This window comes from Indicator indicator, chromosome 11 (assembly GCF_027791375.1).
Source record: "Indicator indicator isolate 239-I01 chromosome 11, UM_Iind_1.1, whole genome shotgun sequence".
Lineage (NCBI taxonomy): Eukaryota > Metazoa > Chordata > Aves > Piciformes > Indicatoridae > Indicator > Indicator indicator.
The window spans coordinates 21,205,860-21,224,640 of NC_072020.1; the positions used below are offsets into that span (position 1 = coordinate 21,205,860).

Sequence of the window (18,781 nt, forward strand, 5' to 3'; positions counted from 1 at the left end):
AAGAACTATTACCCAAAACAAAGTAGGCATTCTGCACATTCTGCGTTCGGCAGTGGGGGCAGTTGCTGGGCTGTCTGGCTGCTGTTTCTTCTTCTCTTCTGGCTGAAGATAACACACTGACCTTGGCAGCTAAGTTAACAACTTTCTGCTTAACTAACTCTGCTTCTCTGTCCAGGGGGGTCTGGGGGGGAAGCTCCTGGGAGAGAGAGGCCCCTTTGGGAGGGTCCCCTTGGGGGGAAGCAAAGGGAGATCGATTGTGCTTTTTCTGTTGATTGTATATATTTGTGAATGTTGTGAATTTTGTATATTTGTACATATTCATTGCATTTCATTGTAGATTTTAGACTCTGCTTGTAAATACAGCTTTTCATTTGCTTCCAGACTGAGCTAGCCTGGTTATTGTTGGTGGGGGGGGCATTTCAGCTCACACCGACACAGTAAGAAAAGACAGGGAGAGGGACAAGGGAAATGAATTGCTCAGAACATAGACTCAAAGGAATTGTGAAGACATACTGCATAGGGATAGAAAACAAAGAGGTGAAAAGAAATAAATATCCTGCCAAGAGTAGTATCTTAGTGAAGCAGAATGTGACACTCTCAAGAGCCCACTCTGGTAGACCAAACAGTGAAATGTAATGATGAATATTCCCACAAATTAAAATAGAAGACAAAGGGAAGAAATAAAAAGATTGCAGCCTTTGATTTGCATTCTGTAATTAATGAACGTTAGACGGAAAATGTCCCTGTTATAGTTGATGTAAAAAAAAAAGGTTTTGGAACAGGCATATTGACTTATTTTCCTCTCAAGTGCCTCACTATTTTGCTCAACAGACAATTTAGCACTTATCTATTCCACTGGACTCTCTTAGAACTCAGGCAGAAGCAGACTTCAAACTGCTTGCACAAATTTCTCTAGCCAAGAAAGAAGACTGAATTAAAAAAAAAAAATTACTTGCCCCAATGTACCCATCTAATGGTACTTTTGAGAAAAAAGCTTCTCTGAAGCATGTAATCACCTCAGATGACTTTCCATGTTTATGATGCCAACATATCTTTTAGGGTGATTAAACCTCCAAAAGTTCATAGAAATCACTTCTCAAATCAAAGAAAGCAGAGATTCAAGAACACTGAAAAGTTTTTTGAGTTTTGCTTTGTCTTGTTTTGTTGCGGTGGTTTTTTTGTGTTTGTTTTTTGTTTTTTTTTTTTAATTTCAAGTTCTTGTGTTGGTAAACTTTGTAAAAAAGTAAGCTGTAAAAAAATCAGCAAGTAAAATAGAAACAAATACATAGCAAAAATAGAAACAGAAACCAGAAATTTACCTGCAAATGGGACTGGTGATGCAGGTACATAGTTTCTGATATGAAAAGGACATGAATAAACCATTTTTCAAATTTCAGTCTTGTTTCCACTCTAATCATCCCTGAAAGGGTGCCCCTTGTGTTAAACAGTGTAAAGTCCTCTCATATGTGGGAGTGTAGTTGCCTGTGTAGTGGAATATCACACAATTGTATCACATAGACAGGTTGTGTAATATAATTGCAGCAAATTTCATGCCAGAACCTCAATGTTTAAAGAACAAGCCAGAAATTACCAAGGTAAAAAACACATCAAGTGCAGAGAGAAGGAAAAAATGAGAGCAGTGAAACAGCTATGGAGAAGTGCTGAGAAAAAGAGTGTGATGGTGAGGGAGACTCAGTGAAGCAGAAGACCAACACTGTACAAGCTGAAGCTATGGTCTCTGGATATCAGCAGTTTATGATCTGCCTGCTATTTCTCCTCTAGAATAAAGTCTTTCACTGAACATTTCCTACATCTCTTCTTTCTCCCTGCAGCATCTGAGGGATTTTGGAGAGGTGATCCTTGGGGTACTCTGGGACAGAGCATTGGCCCTGCATAGTTTGGAAGGGTATTGGAAAAAGATGCCCATCTCTTAAGGACTACTTCTTTTTCCAGTGCTGTAGTTTCTCAATTATTTCAGCTCTTAGTAGCTGAACTTCACAAGGCTGTGAAACAAGCAGTTGTCTACCATAAGCAAGAACATTGCTATTCTATCATTAAAAATTTATTACTGAACCACAATTTAACAAATAGCTTTGAAAGGCTAGGAGTATGAATTGAACTCATTATTAAAAGGGAAAGGTTTACTATTCCATTTCTAATAGGCTATAAAATCTGGATGCCTAGAACAAAGTCATTACCAGTTATGATGGATAATTTACAACAGAGGACTTTAACGGACTTCACACCTTGCCTAATGACAAGGCAGGTTAAGTAGCCAGATACAAGGTTTTTCCCTCAAAAATTTCTTCTGCAATGTGTAAGAACAGGCTGAGCTTGAGTTCAAGAGTGCAGACATAAAGAACATCTTAGAGTGTGTTTACATGAACTCTTTTTCCTTAGCACTGACAAAGAGTTATGCTCTTGCTTTCATGACTAAAATGTCATGCTATGTCTCCAAGAAGAAAACCTGCAATGTCAGAATGGTTTATGTTCTATAACAATGATTTATTATTTTTTTCAAGGAAACAAAAAAGTCTTGGATCCCATCTTCCAGGACAAAGAAATATTAAATTATTTGCATTTCACTTGTAACATAACATATGGATTTCTTGAGACTATTCATATATCTGCCTAGCCATGGAAAGAAAGATTGAATCTCCTAAGACCTTTTATTTTCTTTTCTTCCTTCCTTTCTTCCTTCCTTTATTTCTTCCCCCAGGATTACCCTTCAAGGCCTTAAAACCTGAGTGCAACTGTTAATGCCTAACTATCTTCTGCATCAGCAGTTCTGTTTCTGGTGAACTAACCACAGGTCTTTGGGTTGATGGCTGACTCCTTCATGATCAATGTCCCATTGACAGGGCAGACACAGTGGCACTGTAATGCAGAAGCCTAAGGTAGTATTTCTGGCACAGGACAAAGGCAGCATATTCCTAGGGCACACACATCAGGGTAAATATGCGTCTTGTATGTATATAAACCCCCCAAACCTACAAATAATACAAGCTATAAAACAGCAAAGTATCCTGATAGCAATTGGAGAACCTAACCCTACTATCATGCTAGGCTAGAATCTCCTATGGGAATTATATTTATTTTAGAATAAACACTCAACAGAGTCTCAATTAAATTTTAACACTCTCTTTGCTAGTTTTTGTTGGTAAATTTGCATTGCTTCAGGTTAGAAAGTCGAAAGTGAAAAAAGGTTTTTAAATACAAGTGGATACAGTGAGTTCTAACTGACATCTTGGACTCAGTGTACTCAGTTATAACAGATGAGATTTTACTATCACACTATCACACACATAAGCAACTAAATAGCAAATTCCTATATGCACATTGATACTCCTAGCAGCTGTTGTAAAAGTATTCACTGATACAGATATTCCTCTCTAATCCCCTGCCATAAGCCTTGTAGCCATGGAGGGCTTTGTAGAGTCAGCACAAATCAATGCATCTCATTTAATTAATGCTAAAGGGGGAAATAATCTCACACTAATAAGGCAGCAGACAAACTATCCTGGACTGGTTGAGTGTGCCTAAGGTCTTAACAGTAAACTGACATGAATTAAGAAGGGTAATACGACCTATATAAAAATGCTGCATCTGTCTGCCATGCTACTAGGTTTGCCTTCACTACACACACACAAACACAACAGCTCAGCTTATGTGGGTCATGATTCATAACTGCTATTTGATGGAGGAAAATTAAATTTTGAAGCATAAATCATGTAGTTCATAAACATGACAGTGGCCTGCTTATGGTTTTTTTTTGTCATGAAAATGCCAAGGTACGGTTTAAAGGGTCCATGAAGAGACTCCCAATTTTTTTCACAAACACATGGGAACAGATTGTTGGCAGACACATGTCATTATCCACAGAGCTCCAGTATGATAGTGATGACAGAAATATAGCTATGAAAAACAAATGCTGCTTTTCTGATGGGGAAAAAAAAAAAACAACCAAAACTCTCACACTCAACTACCAAATGAACTACATATTTTTCTATTTCTCCAGTAAAATTACCTATGCAGTACTGAAACAAAGGAGGAACCAGAGAAAGGGCAATTTATGTGTCTTCCATCAAGGAAAACATGTAAACCATAGCTCAGTTAGCACTTTCAGCTGGTATTATCACATCTGCTTCATACTGTCAGCTGTTAGCTCCTACCCACATACTGCAGAACTGGTATGGCTGGAAGAGACCAGTGGCAGACTATTTCCAATGGCTGCTGAATGGTGCCAACTCTTTTAAGCAAGAAATTGAGCTCAAATTTTAAACAAGATTTTTTGAAGGGAGACATTAAAATATTAGGTTGAAAATATATATATTATATACACATTATACATATACGCATTTTATATATATATATGTATGTATGTATATATATACATATATAATACTGAAAAAAGCAAAGACAAAAAACAAAATAAAATCACCTTGTTCCTCTGCAGCTGAACCCTAGTTCTATTCCCAGCTGCTTGTTTGGGATTTCTTTTGAAGCACCTGTTAAGCTACAGAAAGTTATAAGTTCAGGACCATCTTCAGAAGGACTCTACCCTCCGCTTCTCCACTGTTCTCACCTAGCAATAACAACAGATTTTATTAACTGCATTTTGCCTTTTTTTTTCTTTTTTCTTTTTTTATTTTTATTTTTCTTTCTTTTTTTTTTTTAAACAGTCACACTCTTGTCTTACTGAGAAACTTGTTCATACTTAGGACTTTACAAGTGCACACAAAATGTCAAAGATTACTGCAAGAATCCTCTTATGGGTCTACTAATTGAGGGCATCCTTGTGTTCTACCTTTCCTTTAGCTCCTTCTTGCCTATGAAACTGTTAATTCTTCTCAAATCTTTTGAAAATGAGATGAGTCAAGAAGTTAAAAGAGCTCTTAAGTATTCTTCTGTTCCTGTTTATCTTATCTGAGAAAGTCAGCTGAATTGTGATCATGAGCACACAACATTTTGCAAAACAAAGAGCACTGCAGAGCTATATCCTGATTCCTCCCACTCAAAACAACATGACTTGCAACACTGACCTATTTATGGTTTCATATATTTATATGGTATTATTTAAACAAAACTTTTGATAGTCTCTCTATTTGAGTTTCTTGTGGTGTTGTAGTATATCACACAACATATCCCGTGATATATTCACAATATATCGTTCATGATATATTCAGTGTGGGTGTAGTTTGTCCCTCTTGTCAGATTTAGACCACCTTGTCACAGGTGAAGAAGTACAATTATCCCTATTTCCCACCTCATGATTTCATACTACCAGGAGATAATAAAAGTTCAAGCAAAAGTTGGATGCTGCAAAGGAAACTTCTTCCCTTAAATAATCATAGAATCACAGAATCATTCAAGTTAGAAAGACCCTTGGGATCATTAAGTTCAACCATTAACCCTAATCTACAAGGTTCACCCCTAAATCAAATCCCCAAGCACCACATCCAAACAACACTGAAACACATCCAGTGTTAGTTATTCAAATACCTCCCTGGGCAGCCTATTCCAGTGCCTGACCACTCTTTCAATGAAAATTTTTTAACTCATGTCCAGTCTAAACCTACCCAGCTGCAGCTTGAGGCCATTCCCTCTTGTTCTATCACTAATGACCTGTGACAAGAGACCAACGCCAGGCTTTCTACAATGTCCTTTCAGGTAGTTGAAGAGAACGATGAGGTGTCCCCTCTCAGCCTCCTCTTTTTCACACTAACCAGTCCCAGCTCCTTCTGTTGCTCTTCATCAGATTTATTCTCCAGGCCCTTCACCACCCTCATTGTCCTCCTCTGCACTTGCTCCAGGACCTCCACATCTCTCTTGAATTGAGGCACCCAAAACTGAACACAATACTTACTCAAGGTGTGGCTTGACCAGAACTGAGTACAAGGGAACAATCACCTCCCTACTCCTGCTGGCCACAGCATTTCTAGCACAAGCCAGGATGCTGTTCACTTTCTTGGCCACCTGGGCACACTGATGGCTCATATTCAGTGCTTGTTAATTAGAACCCCCAGGTCCCTTTCTGCTAGACAGCTTGCCAGCCACACTTCCCCAAGCCTGTAGCATTGCATGGGGTTGTTAATGTTTTTGATTCTCTCATAGTCCAAGCTAATTCACCTAATCATATCCCATAAAAACTGTGATTACATATTTTACTTAGAGAAGAAATAACAGATTCACAGGAACTAACAGTAGACTAGATTTCTGAACAAAACAGATGACATAGCAGACAAACCCAACTCCTCTTCTTTGGATCAGTTACAAAATTTGTGAAAAATTCAATGGTATCATTTCCATAGGGAAATAAGCAACTCGGTTAGAATTTACAAAAATAATTCGAGCAGGATTGAATTATGAATCCTGTCAATTTTAGTTTGAAATCTAAAAGTAGATTGATGGGAAGCTACAAGGCATTTTTATTTGCTAGCAGGGGGATAATTATTGTGATACCACAGAAGTGCTTTGTTGATTTGGTATAATACAAGTTTAAGTTTTGTTCTTAAAGAAAAAAAAAAACACCAAACAAAACAAACAGTACACTGAAATGTAGAGATGATGCCAAACTGAAGAACTGTCATACACCAAGGGCATGAAAATAACAAGAAATAAATACTGGCAAGATATAAAACAAGATTTAACTGGCAAAACAGCAGTTTGCACATGTTGAGTAACATGAAACAAATCATCACAACATAATCCATAAATATAAAACAGATACTCAGAAAAGGCAACAGCCACATACTGAAATGAGACTGAAACATCTATACCATTTGTTCTAGCCCCTCCTCATCTGCAGAAGTATGCTAAGTCTGGAAAAATCCTGAATACAATAAATAAAGTAAGATTTAAGAAGTAATCTGCACGGTGTGCATGATCTGCTGTTCTCAAATAGAGAAGGGCTGGTGGGAGATGTGATGGTTGGAGGCTGTCTAGGGTGCAGCGACCATGAGATAGTGGAGTTTTCAATATGCACGGAAATAGGGAGGAGCAGTAACAGAACCCTCACTTTGGACTTTCGGAGGGCAAACTTCAGGTTGTTCAGGCAACTTATTCAGAAAGTTCCCTGGGTAACAGCCCTTAAGAAGAAAGGGGTCCAGGATGGTTGGACCTACTTCAAACAGGAGCTCCTAAAGGCACAGGAACTGGCAGTTCCCACATGCCGTAAGACGAGCCGGCGGGGAAGACGACCGGCCTGGATGAGCAAGGAGCTCCTGAAGGATTTAAGGGAAAAAAAGAGGGTTTATCGCCTTTGGAAAGGGGGGGAGGCAACTAGTGATATGTTTAAGGATGTTGCTAGATCATGTAGAAGAAAAATTAGAGAGGCAAAAGCACAGTTAGAAATTAAACTGGCCGCTTCTGTGAAGGACAACAAAAAGCATTTTTATAAATATATTAATGCTAAAAAGAGGGGCAAGAGGAGCCTCCACTCTTTATTGGACGTGGAGGGTAACATTGTAACTAAGGATGAGGAGAAGGCTGAGATTCTAAATACCTTCTTTGCCTCCATTTTCAACAGTAAGGCAGGAGGACTTCAGGATAACTGGCCTCCTGAGCTGGTTGATGGGGTCAGGGAGCAGTGTTGTACTCCTGAAATCCATGTGGAATTAGTTCGAGACTTGTTGAGTCACTTGGATATTCACAAGTCCATGGGACCTGACGGGATTCATCCTAGGGTGCTGAAAGAGCTGGCAGATGAGCTGGCCAAGCCTCTGTCCATCATTTTCCACCAGTCCTGGCTCACTGGAGAGGTCCCAGAAGACTGGAAACTGGCCAATGTGACACCCATCCACAAGAAGGGACGAACAGAAGAACCTGGGAACTACAGGCCTGTCAGCCTGACCTCAGTGCCAGGGAAAATCATGGAGCAGATTGTCTTGGGGGCAATCACTGCATACCTGAAGGATAGCCAAGGAATCAGGCCCAGCCAACATGGATTTAGGAAGGGCAGGTCCTGCCTCACCAACCTGATCTCCTTCTATGATCAGGTGACAGCCTGGTGGACGTGGGAAAGGCTGTGGATGTAGTCTACCTGGACTTCAGCAAGGCCTTTGACACTGTCCCCCACAGCAAACTCTTGGCCAAACTGGCAGCTTGTGGCTTGGACAGCAGCACTGTGCACTGGGTTAGGAACTGGCTGGAGGGCCCAGCCCAGAGAGTGGTGGTGAATGGTGCCACATCCAGCTGGCAGCCTGTCACTAGTGGTGTCCCCCAGGGATCAGTGCTGGGCCCCATCCTGTTCAATATCTTTATCGATGATCTGGATGAGGGGATTGAGTCCATCATCAGTAAATTTGCAGATGACACCAAGCTGGGAGCAGGTGTTGATCTGTTAGAAGGTAGAAGGGCTCTGCAGAGGGACCTTGACAGGCTGGACAGATGGGCAGAGTCCAACATCATGACATTCAACAAATCCAAGTGCCGGGTGCTGCACTTTGGCCACAACAACCCCATGCAGAGCTACAGGCTGGGGTCAGAGTGGCTGGAGAGCAGCCAGGTGGAAAGGGACCTGGGGGTACTGGTTGACAGGCGCCTGAACATGAGCCAGCAGTGTGCCCAGGTGGCCAAGAGAGCCAATGGCATCCTGGCCTCCATCAGGCATAGTTTGGCCAGCAGGAGCAGGGAGGTCATTGTACCCCTGTACACAGCACTGGTTAGGCCACACCTTGAGTACTGTGTCCAGTTCTGGGCCCCTCAGTTTAGGAAAGATGTTGAATTGCTGGAGCATGTCCAGAGAAGGGCAACGAGGCTGGTGAGAGGCCTTGAGCACAAGCCCTACGAGGAGAGGCTGAGGGAGCTGGGACTGTTTAGCCTGGAGAAGAGGAGGCTCAGGGGTGACCTCATTGCTGTCTACAACTACCTGAAGGGAGGTTGTAGCCAGGAGGGGGTTGGTCTCTTCTCCCAGGCAACCAGCACCAGAACAAGAGGACACAGTCTCAAGCTGCGCCAGGGGAGGTTTAGGCTGGAGGTGAGGAGAAAGTTCTTCACAGAGAGAGTGGTTGGCCATTGGAATGTGCTGCCCAGGGAGGTGGTGGAGTCACCATCCCTGGAGGTGTTCAAGAGGGGATTGAGACGTGGCACTTGGTGCCATGGTTTAGATAGGCATGAGGTGTAGGGTGACAGGTTGGACTCGATGATCCTTGAGGTCTCTTCCAACCTTCTTGATTCTTGATACAACACCCATCAAAAATAGATTTTTGTTCTAGAAGACCTACTGGAAAGGAAACTATCATAGCACTAAAATGATGGCCATATTCCTTAGCATCAGTTTAATTCCTTACCACTAAAGTCAGATTAGATAATTTATTTCCTGTGCACCTCAAATTCCTGTCAAATACTTTGAGGACTGCAAGGACTGCAGGATTAGCTCAACAGCAGTTCCAAGCTTCATCTATCCACATACTATATTGTGGACCAAGGCAAAGATACTCTCTCCCTCAAACACAACTAAAAACACGCACAGATGCCTTGTGCTTCACTATCAAAACCAGGTAATGAAATGGGAGTGAAAAAATATTAAAAATTCAAAGAACCAGACACCTTCATAAACTGATCTAGACAGAAAGAATTCAAAACATACTTCCCAACCTATAATAAATGTAGTTATGACTCACAAACATTTTCAGTTTGCAAAAAGAGATAAAAGAGACTTCAAATTGCCTGTAAGAAAAATGGGAATAAGCTGTAGAAAGGGAAAAACAAGACAAAACAAAAACAAAGCATTGCTATATTGTGTTTTGGAAAGGCTGTCTATGGAGCCTACTAGTGCTAATAGCATGCAAAGGGAAGCCTTGACTATAGTAGGTATAATAACAATAAACTGTTAGTAGCATTTCTGCTGGATTATTGCTCATTGTGCTCACTGTGAGTGCAGGTGCCATTCACTGAAAAATGCATTCGATTAGAAATCATTATCATGAAGAGTTAGAACAGGCTAAACAAAGCTGGTTGAGAATACTTTTTTTTCCCATTTTTTATTCCTCTTTCATATCTCTCTGATTCTTGCAGTGGGATTGCACCTCAGGGTGCACTGCCACAGCATGAAAGCAGCTACATGCATGCTCATTCTATAGAGAGTTCTCATCTCTTGCTGTAAGCAGTACATTACCTGCCACATGCAACACCTACAATTTGCTCTTGAGACAGACAGCTTCTTTTGTGTCTTTCCTTGGATGCTGACACAGAACCTGCCAGTCCTCATTCTTCAAGTCAACAAAAACTGACTGGCAGTAGGCCATCAGTCCTTCTAGCTTCCCATGGACATAAGATTTTTTACAATTTTCAACTTGCCAAAGGTCACTCTGGACTTAATGCCAAGAGAATGCTAATTTCTAACATAGTCTCACTCAGGAAAACGTTTCAGTTCTGTATTTTATAACAGTGTCTTCTGAACTATTCAGATTGTTTCATGACTCTTTTTTTTTTCCACATTCCTTACCAGCTTTCTGAGGAGCTTTCAAATTCCCTCAGGAAAACTACCCAGCCCAGACAGATCTGTGCTCACACAACTGCTGGTGGTTAGAGGTAGCTTCACCTCTTGGTGCTACAAAGATGGCAAGGGATCCTAGTCAGCCTAAGCAAACCTATCATGTACTCTGTAGACTTCAGAAAAGAAGAAAACAAACTTTGTGGCCCTCAACCTAGAGCAAACAGCTGTGAATAGAATTAAATAACATTCTCAGACCAGAGAGACTTCCTGTCCCATGAGTTCAGGATTTAGACTTTGTCATTCAGATGTATTCATACAAACTTATCTTTCAGCAAGAGTTAACCACAGCAAAAGATGATTTGGAATAAAAATAAGCATGGAAGAAAATTCTAGATGGAATTGTCTTCCAGCTTTGCTTTGAGGCGTTAAGCCGAATGCTCACTTCTCCATCCTATCACAGAGAGATTCTACAGCATGGTTTGATACATTAAGTTTCTAATTTATCATAGCTATAAATAGGAATTAATAGTGATAATTAAAATATCCTGAAGTCATTCAATTTCTTTGATTAGCTATTCTAATTCTATTCAAGTAAATAAATGAAATTTCTGTTATCTTAATTTAACACTGGAAAGTTGAATACGTACATGAATTAAACTTACATTGACCTTTTAATGGCACTGAGACTAACATCCAACTTTTCATACCAATAGCTCAGATACAAATTTGCACTGAAAGGGGGAAAACACATGAACACAAAACCTCCAGAGATGTAAATTAGCACATTTCTGCCTCACTGAAAATCAGAAAGTGACAGTTTTGATCCTAACACTACAGATGCATCCATTTTAGGAAGGAACACTGGTCCCTATTACAACAATGTGAACACAAAGAACAAAGTCTTTAAACATCCTGGTTTTACCCATCAAAGAATCACACAGAGAAAGTGTTGTGTGCTGTTGAACTCAGGCCAATGCATGCCTGTTAAGGTGCTAAAGAGTAAATGGTCAAGTTAAAGCTATTTAAGGAGATTAAAGCTATCTAAAGAATCTGTGGAAATAATTTCAGCCTTTCCAAAAGTGTCCTGTGCTGTCCCTGTTTACCTTTTGAGGACATGACCCTTCTAAATGGCTTTATTCTTGAATTTGCAGGTACAGTTATCAGGAGAAACAATAAGATTTTACATTCTGTTATGAAAATACCTAGCTAGTAATTTACCATGATTTTACTTTTAAATATTGCACCGTAGTAATCAGTAAAAATTAAGCTTACTGTTTTGCAAATAGGAAAAAAACGTGTGCTGGTTGCGAAGGTATCTTGGGAAAAATGCAGCCTAAGCAAGCAATAAATATTAATATACTCATTCTACCTGCATGTATATTAATCCTAAATGAAACAAAGCAAGTAAGTGAACATGAAAAGAAGAGAGGTTTCTAAATACCGTGACTGTTGCACCGTGATGTTTCCACAAGTCGGTTGTTTTGGTCGTAGCACGCCATGGCCTGGTAGCGGTAGCCTTGTCCACATTCCTTGACATCTCCTTGTACCTTCATTCCCAGCAGCACCTCCAGCTTACCCTCTGGTAAAATACAGTCTGACCAATTTCCCACAGGTTGAGCGCTGTACTTGTCACACGGACAAAACTGATTCTCCATCAGAGGATACAACTGAGAGTTTTTGCATTTATCTCTTTTCTTACTTTTTCCTAGGAAGAAGAAATAATTGGTTTAGAAAGTTTGTATCAGTTTACATCTCCCCAACAATTTCATTTACACTTCTGTAACAAGGGCTTGTAACCAAATTCATGTGCCTAAAACTAATTTTTTTTAATTAATTTAGGTTAATTACTTGAATTTCTAAAGTAATGGATGCCCACAATTGCACAAAGTCAACATCTTTTAAAATAAAGCTACGTATTTATATTTACTTTGGATAAAAGTGCTTGGAGAGTAGAATTTGGAGAAGTTATCAATAAAAAAAATAATTGTCTCTGAATAAAACTTTCTCTAGTTAATGGAAATTACAGAAGGAAGTAACATGCATCTCTGACAGTGCTACCTTCTTTCAAAATGTCAAAATCATTTAATTTCATCACCTTTTACAGTACATCTGTTAGTAACAACCATCCTTCCCCTCTAATAGAATAAGCTCCTTCTGTGAATTTGTTCCTTTTCAAATCTCTTCTTGTTTTTCTTTCCCAACTGGAACATAGCCATTCACTTGGCTTTCACATCCCATTAAAGCTATTTTTAATTTTCTCTTTTGTAAAGATTGCTTGGTTCTCCTTTCCCTCCTAGCCAGCTCCTATATATTACCTTTTGCAAAAGTAGTCTTAAAAATGCCTTTTTTTTTTTTACTCTCAGTACCACTGTAAATTAATATTCTGTATGATTTTTTTCCTTATCATTAAAAACAAGGTACTGAATGCATCTGCAGCACCCTTAGTGTTTGTATTATTACTGCCTTCGTTTGAAATAGAAAAATGGTACCCAAAGTTTAGCTTTCTTTTGACAACATAACTTCATACTAAAAATACACTTCACCTCATTTTCACCATAAATAATTATGATTTCACTCCAAGCTAGCTTTCTATGTTAGGCTGGGTAACACACAGCCACAAAGAATACACCACAGCACAGCCTGAGCAAGTTGGAAAGGGCAACTTAACTCGGGACAGGGAAGTATCTCAAAGTGTTAATAGTATGGTGAAAAGAATCTGTCTTTCTTCCTTTGTTTTAAAATAATTTAAAACCAAAAATTGTTAGTCAGGGCTTTTTTTCCCCTTGTGGAAGCAAAGCTGGCATAAAGTTGAGTGGAGTGGTAAGACAGGCACAGTGAGCCTTCTGGAAGATCATGAATTATGCATTGTCCACACATCTTCAGATTTACACTGGGATGGAGCAGGGGGATGATGAGGTTTGGATTCTATCACGTTCTTTGTGAGGCTGCTAATGGGCACCCCCCCCCCTTATCTAGCTTTCCTCTACCACAGACAATATAGACTAATTGGCAAATAGAGCTGTGACAGAGGCCAAGTCTCACTCTTGAGGTTTCAGTTATAATTCAGAAGCAGAGCCTACTTTTTACCTTTTTGTTCCATGCAGAAAAAAAAATAAAATAAAAACGCAACCCAACAGATTAAAAGGAAGGTGAAGAAAAAAAAATAAAACATTTCAAAGTAGAAGAATTTTCATCACGTGGAACAAGGAAAAGTTTGTGTTGGATATAATTGGAAAAAACTTCTTCTTCTATTAAGTAAAACCTCAGGAGGTTTCAAGGGATACAAAGTAAGAGTATTCTTAGCTGTGTCAGGAAATAAGGCAGAAAATTAAACAACATATTGCCTTATGGGGTGATCTGAGCTGCTGGATGAAGGCAATGGAAAAATAGGGAACACACAGGGCTTGGAAAGCAAACATTCAGCTGGGGAATGGACCTGCTTAATCATAAATCTGACATTCAAGACTGCAGCTAACAAGTTCAGAAGAGGTAAATCAAAGCTTAAGGCTGAAAATTAGAATCTACAGCAAGAGACTGAAAAGCACTCAGCTTGCCATACCAATTTTAAATGCACAAAAACACCATCCAAGAAGGAAGGAAATTCTAGTGTAGAAAAGGCAAGACATAGGAAGAGTGGGTTACCAACCGATGCTTGTTGATTGGTCTGTATACGAATTAAAATAAATAAAAGAAAATCCACTTTCACTAGATTTTCTATTAAAAGCTTTTCTATTGCAAGCTCAGGGAAATTTCAACATGATTTTTTTCTGTTACAGTTCAGTGTGAAAAAAATACAAAACCAATGAAAGCAGATCCAACTCAATCTGGAGAGAATTCAGTATGGTTAGACAATACTGGCAAGACACAGCTTGAGCACAGAACCATGGTTGCTGAGGAATCAAAACAAATTGCAGACCTTCTCCTTAAACAAAGCTGAGAAAAGCACATAAAGCAAGGAAATGCACTTTATAGGGTCTGTGTCCACTCTGGTTTTCATTATCAGTTTTCCAAATCTAGTGTCTTGTATTAGTAGAATTAAACTTGCTCAACCTTTCTTGGGAAGCAAAGTGGCTTGGGAGTGATCTGAAGAGATTTTCTAACCCAGGACTCTCTGTGTGCTTTACACTACCTATCCTGAAGACCCCATGGTCTTTGGTCTTTTACACCATTAAACCAATCACGCTCTGAAAACCTTTTAAAAAACCAAACATTCGTGCCTCTTCTGGTGAAAAGGTAACACAGGGCTCAATAAAAATGCAGGTAAAGATCTTTTCTTTTATTTCCTTGTACTGGATCAGATTGTTAGTTGATTAGGCTGCTTTTCATTTTTCACCCCCCTGCAACTACGTGCAATGCCGACTAGCCTGTCAGGAAAAAAAATGGTCTAGTTTACTATGTGCTCGATTTCAGAGAAACTCTGGTCTCCTGTGTTTGCCCATCTCTCAGCCAAAGAAATTCTGGTCTCCTGTGCTCTCTCGTCTCTCTTAGCCACTTCCCCATGATCAGGACTCTGAGATACACGGCAGGAGTTTGTTCTCCTGAGGAGTTATTTTTTTGTTTCACTAAGAGTATACAGAGCACGATAGTGATGCTGTGTTTGCTTTCTGCCATGATGACAAACATTGCCTGCTTATCATAAGGGAATCTCTGAACAACACAGATTTAAATCAAAACAGTAGGAAAAATAAATAAAATATGCATAAAATGACAGAACCACTTTTACTGGCTACTCTTACCGACTAGAGTGCGTTTTCTTGTCCTGACTCCTCCACAGTCCCCATTACAGGAAGAAAACTTTGACCAGTTTGTAAACTGACAATCATCTTGGCAGGGAATCTGGCACGTCTGTGTCAAGGATGGTAATGGGCCAGAGTATTTAAGGCACTCACTGATATCAGCCTGTCCTCCGTCTTGTCTGCGACAAGTAATTGCTGGAAGCAAAAAGGGAGGAAATTTAATTCAGCTGTTTTTTCATGAATGTCTCTATTCAGTTTACTAAGTCTACAACATTCTACCACAAAACCACACTGAAAGACCAGAATACAACCACCTAATGCCTTGGACCTTGAATGAATAAATTTGACATTTCTCACTTTTATCAGATTCTGTTTAAATCACTATTGATCAGGACTTACCAGGAGGAAAAAAATTCATCTTACAGACAACTGTGAATATTGCAAAGTTTGCACCATGTTATCTACACCTATTGAAAAATTTCACATATTACCATTTTTTTCCTACAGATACAGCCTACAATTCAGACATTTACAAAACTGCAATGCCATTTAAAGTATTTGAAGAGTGTATAGGCTATAAAATTTTATCAAGAAAACGTATTTTAGAAAAAAAGGATAGACATAAAATTCAGAAACATATTTGAGTTCTGGATATCACTTAACCACTCATAACAGCATTGTTGCTTGGTATTCTTCAGCAATTTTTAGTGTTGAAAAGGGGTTGAAGAACAAAGCATTCTTGCTAGGGCTGGAGCATAAACCAACAGGAGCACAACATTTTATAACAGGATAGCCATGTCCTGAAAAAAAACTTCTTATAAGAAAAAAAATGTGAAAACTTTCTTAAGAAAACTTCAAGTGACACACAAAGAAGCAGTTGACACATAAGGATTTACAAAGCATAGAGCTGGTTCATTAATGAAGTCTTTAACAAAGCTCTGTTTTTGTTTCTCATGGATTTTGTTTTTTAACATGGATGATTAAATTAGAGAAGAGTAGATTTACACTGGATATCAGGGAAAAATTCTTTACAATGAGGGTGGTTGAGCACTGGAAAAGGTTGCCCAGAGAGGTGGTTGAGGCCACGTGCCTGGACATATTCAAGGTGAGGCTCAATGGAGCTCTGGGCTACCTGATCTAGTTGAGGATATCCCTGCTCACTGCAGGGGAGCTGAAATATATGACCTTTAGAGGTCCCTTCCAAGCCAGGTGATTCTATGATTCTATGAATTATACTAGCCTAAATCTCAGTGGATATAACATTATTTGCTTGCCCTAAACCCCATAAAACTTACTACACAGTAACAAGACAGGGAACTTCTAGTTGCTTATTTACACAATAGACTTTTCCTTCTTGCTATCTGACAACATGCAGTAGATGCAGTATCTCCTAATGACTGTGAAAGTTAATTTGGGTCACCAGTTCACTGTTGCAGAAGCACTGAATCCAAACACAGTATCTCATCCTCTATACATATGAGGGAATACAATGTTTTGTATTACACTCCACAGTTTAAGCATAGCACTACAATTCTATTGACTGGTTTTTCATTGGTATGCAAATAGAGAAGAAATGTCAGATTTTACCAAGCAACCATTATGGCATAATCAAGTTCAACTGCTGGAGAAAATGAGGTTTGGACACAGAGTTTCAAAATAGAATGGAAAGCTGGCTATTTCCTTTTGAAAGAAAAAGGAAGGACAGTTGAGGAAAGTGTTGTTTGGTTTTGTGTTTGTTTTGTTTTGTTTTTTAGATTGCTGCAAGGTAATTGTAAAGGTTTACTGACCTATGATTTCTGAAAAAAGCTTTTTGTCTGCCAATTCTAAACTATATTTCTACTTCATGATGACTGTAGGAAGCTGAGCTTGATGACTCACATGGTCCATTTCAAGCCTTTGCACCTACTAAAACATATCCAAAGGTCCCAAGTGAATAGTTTTTGCCACACATCTGTGGTAAGACATTGTGAAAGGGAGGGGGCTTTGTTTTTCCAGAGATGCTAAGCAAACATCTTCCCTGATCCTTGACTGCCCTTTGAAGCAGGGCTGCCAGCACTGTTTGTAATAGGCTCAGTACTGCATTAAGTTGTGCTTACTGGGGGACTGACCAGCTGCACATTGTCTAATACAATTATTCTGTCAAATCCTTTTATCATTGGTGCAGTTTACATGAGGAAGCCCTTTTTTTTTTCTTCACGTACAATTGTAGTGATTCAATGATCAAGATCAAATATGTAAAAATTGAAAATCCATGCAACTATTTGAAGGATATGTTAACTACACTTACTGTAGGATTTCCAAAATTTGAAGAAATATTTTGGAAAACCAGTATCTTACTATACAAGTTTAGGCTATGGTTTTGGATTCTTGTGATATTCTTCTCTGCTAATAAAACACACTGGCCTCCCTGAGGTAAAAACAAAGTTCAGGCTAGTTCTACTGTGTGGAAATTCACAGAGGTCAAACCTAAATCCTCTGTCTTGAATTTGACCTTGGCATGGGCATGCATCAGCAAAACTAATTGCATTATCTCACTGTGTTCTCAGGGACTTATAGGCCACTGTTTCTAGCAAAGAAAACTATGCCCAGCCAAGGGCTAAAAGATGGTCCACTGATTAACCCAATAACTTTTCATAACCTTTTTCAAAAGTTTAATACCCATTTTAGATACTGCCTTTCCATCTAGTCCTTTGATTAGACCAGAAAGATTATCCACTGAAGAACCAACTTACTTCTTTCCCTTCCTCCCTTCCTTCTTTCCATGTGTTTTTATTAAATTCAGTCCCTCAATATTTCTTCAACAGAATATCACACCACGGGCAGATATCTACTCTATGGTGCACATTTTCAGACTCAGTGAATCTAATTTACATCAAGCAGACCCAGATGAGAAGCTCATCTGAGGATTAACACTTTGGGGTTTTTTCCAGATTAATTATCAGTTGTACTGTAGCAATCAAAGCAAGAAAACTCTTCATTCTTAAGACCTAAATATTTCACCTTAATAACAACACAAATTAAAAGACAGCTTGGCACACTAAATCAGTTCCAGAATCTTAATTTCCACAGTGCCTGTCCATACGTATTCATGTTACTTCTAGTTAAAAATACCTGGATGATTTGCTCTCTATTCCATTTTCTTATTGTTATTCTACAGATCCAAGTATCAGTTTGAAAAATTTATACTCCTTGTGACTGTTAAGATTGGGCATTTTCCCATTCCTTAAAGCAGGGATTTTGACAACTGTATACATTCCATTACTATATTATTGTGGCTAGGTAAATGTCTTACTTGACAAGTGAAATGCTATTGCTGTTAGTGGAGTTACTTTTTCCACTCACAACCTTAATTGGGCAAACATATTCCCCTCCTCTCTGATCAAACTCATGGTTCCTTAATTGTATTCTGTAAAAGTCACTGAGATCCATGATTAACTCACCATGCAGAGAAGTGTCTGCAACTACTATAAAGCCATGCAGTGCCAGACTAATCATTTTGTCTATACAACTACATTATATTTATTACAGACATTAGCAGTAAGTGGAAAGAGCATGGCTCTTCTACTACTGAATTAAGCCCAAGTAACTGTTAAGTTAAAACATAAAA

At 39.1% G+C, this 18,781-nt stretch overlaps 1 protein-coding gene across 1 annotated transcript in view; it reads right to left on the reverse strand.

Moving 5' to 3' along the window:
- Nucleotides 1–18,781, reverse strand: part of THSD7A (thrombospondin type 1 domain containing 7A) — a 200,559-nt gene that overhangs the window by 31,104 nt on the left and 150,674 nt on the right. The window contains exons 13-14 of the mRNA XM_054384872.1: nucleotides 15,175–15,369; nucleotides 11,880–12,143 (exon numbers count right to left, since the gene is read on the reverse strand). Coding sequence (XP_054240847.1) covers nucleotides 11,880–12,143; nucleotides 15,175–15,369 — 459 coding nt within the window. The remainder of the gene's footprint in view (nucleotides 1–11,879; nucleotides 12,144–15,174; nucleotides 15,370–18,781) is intronic.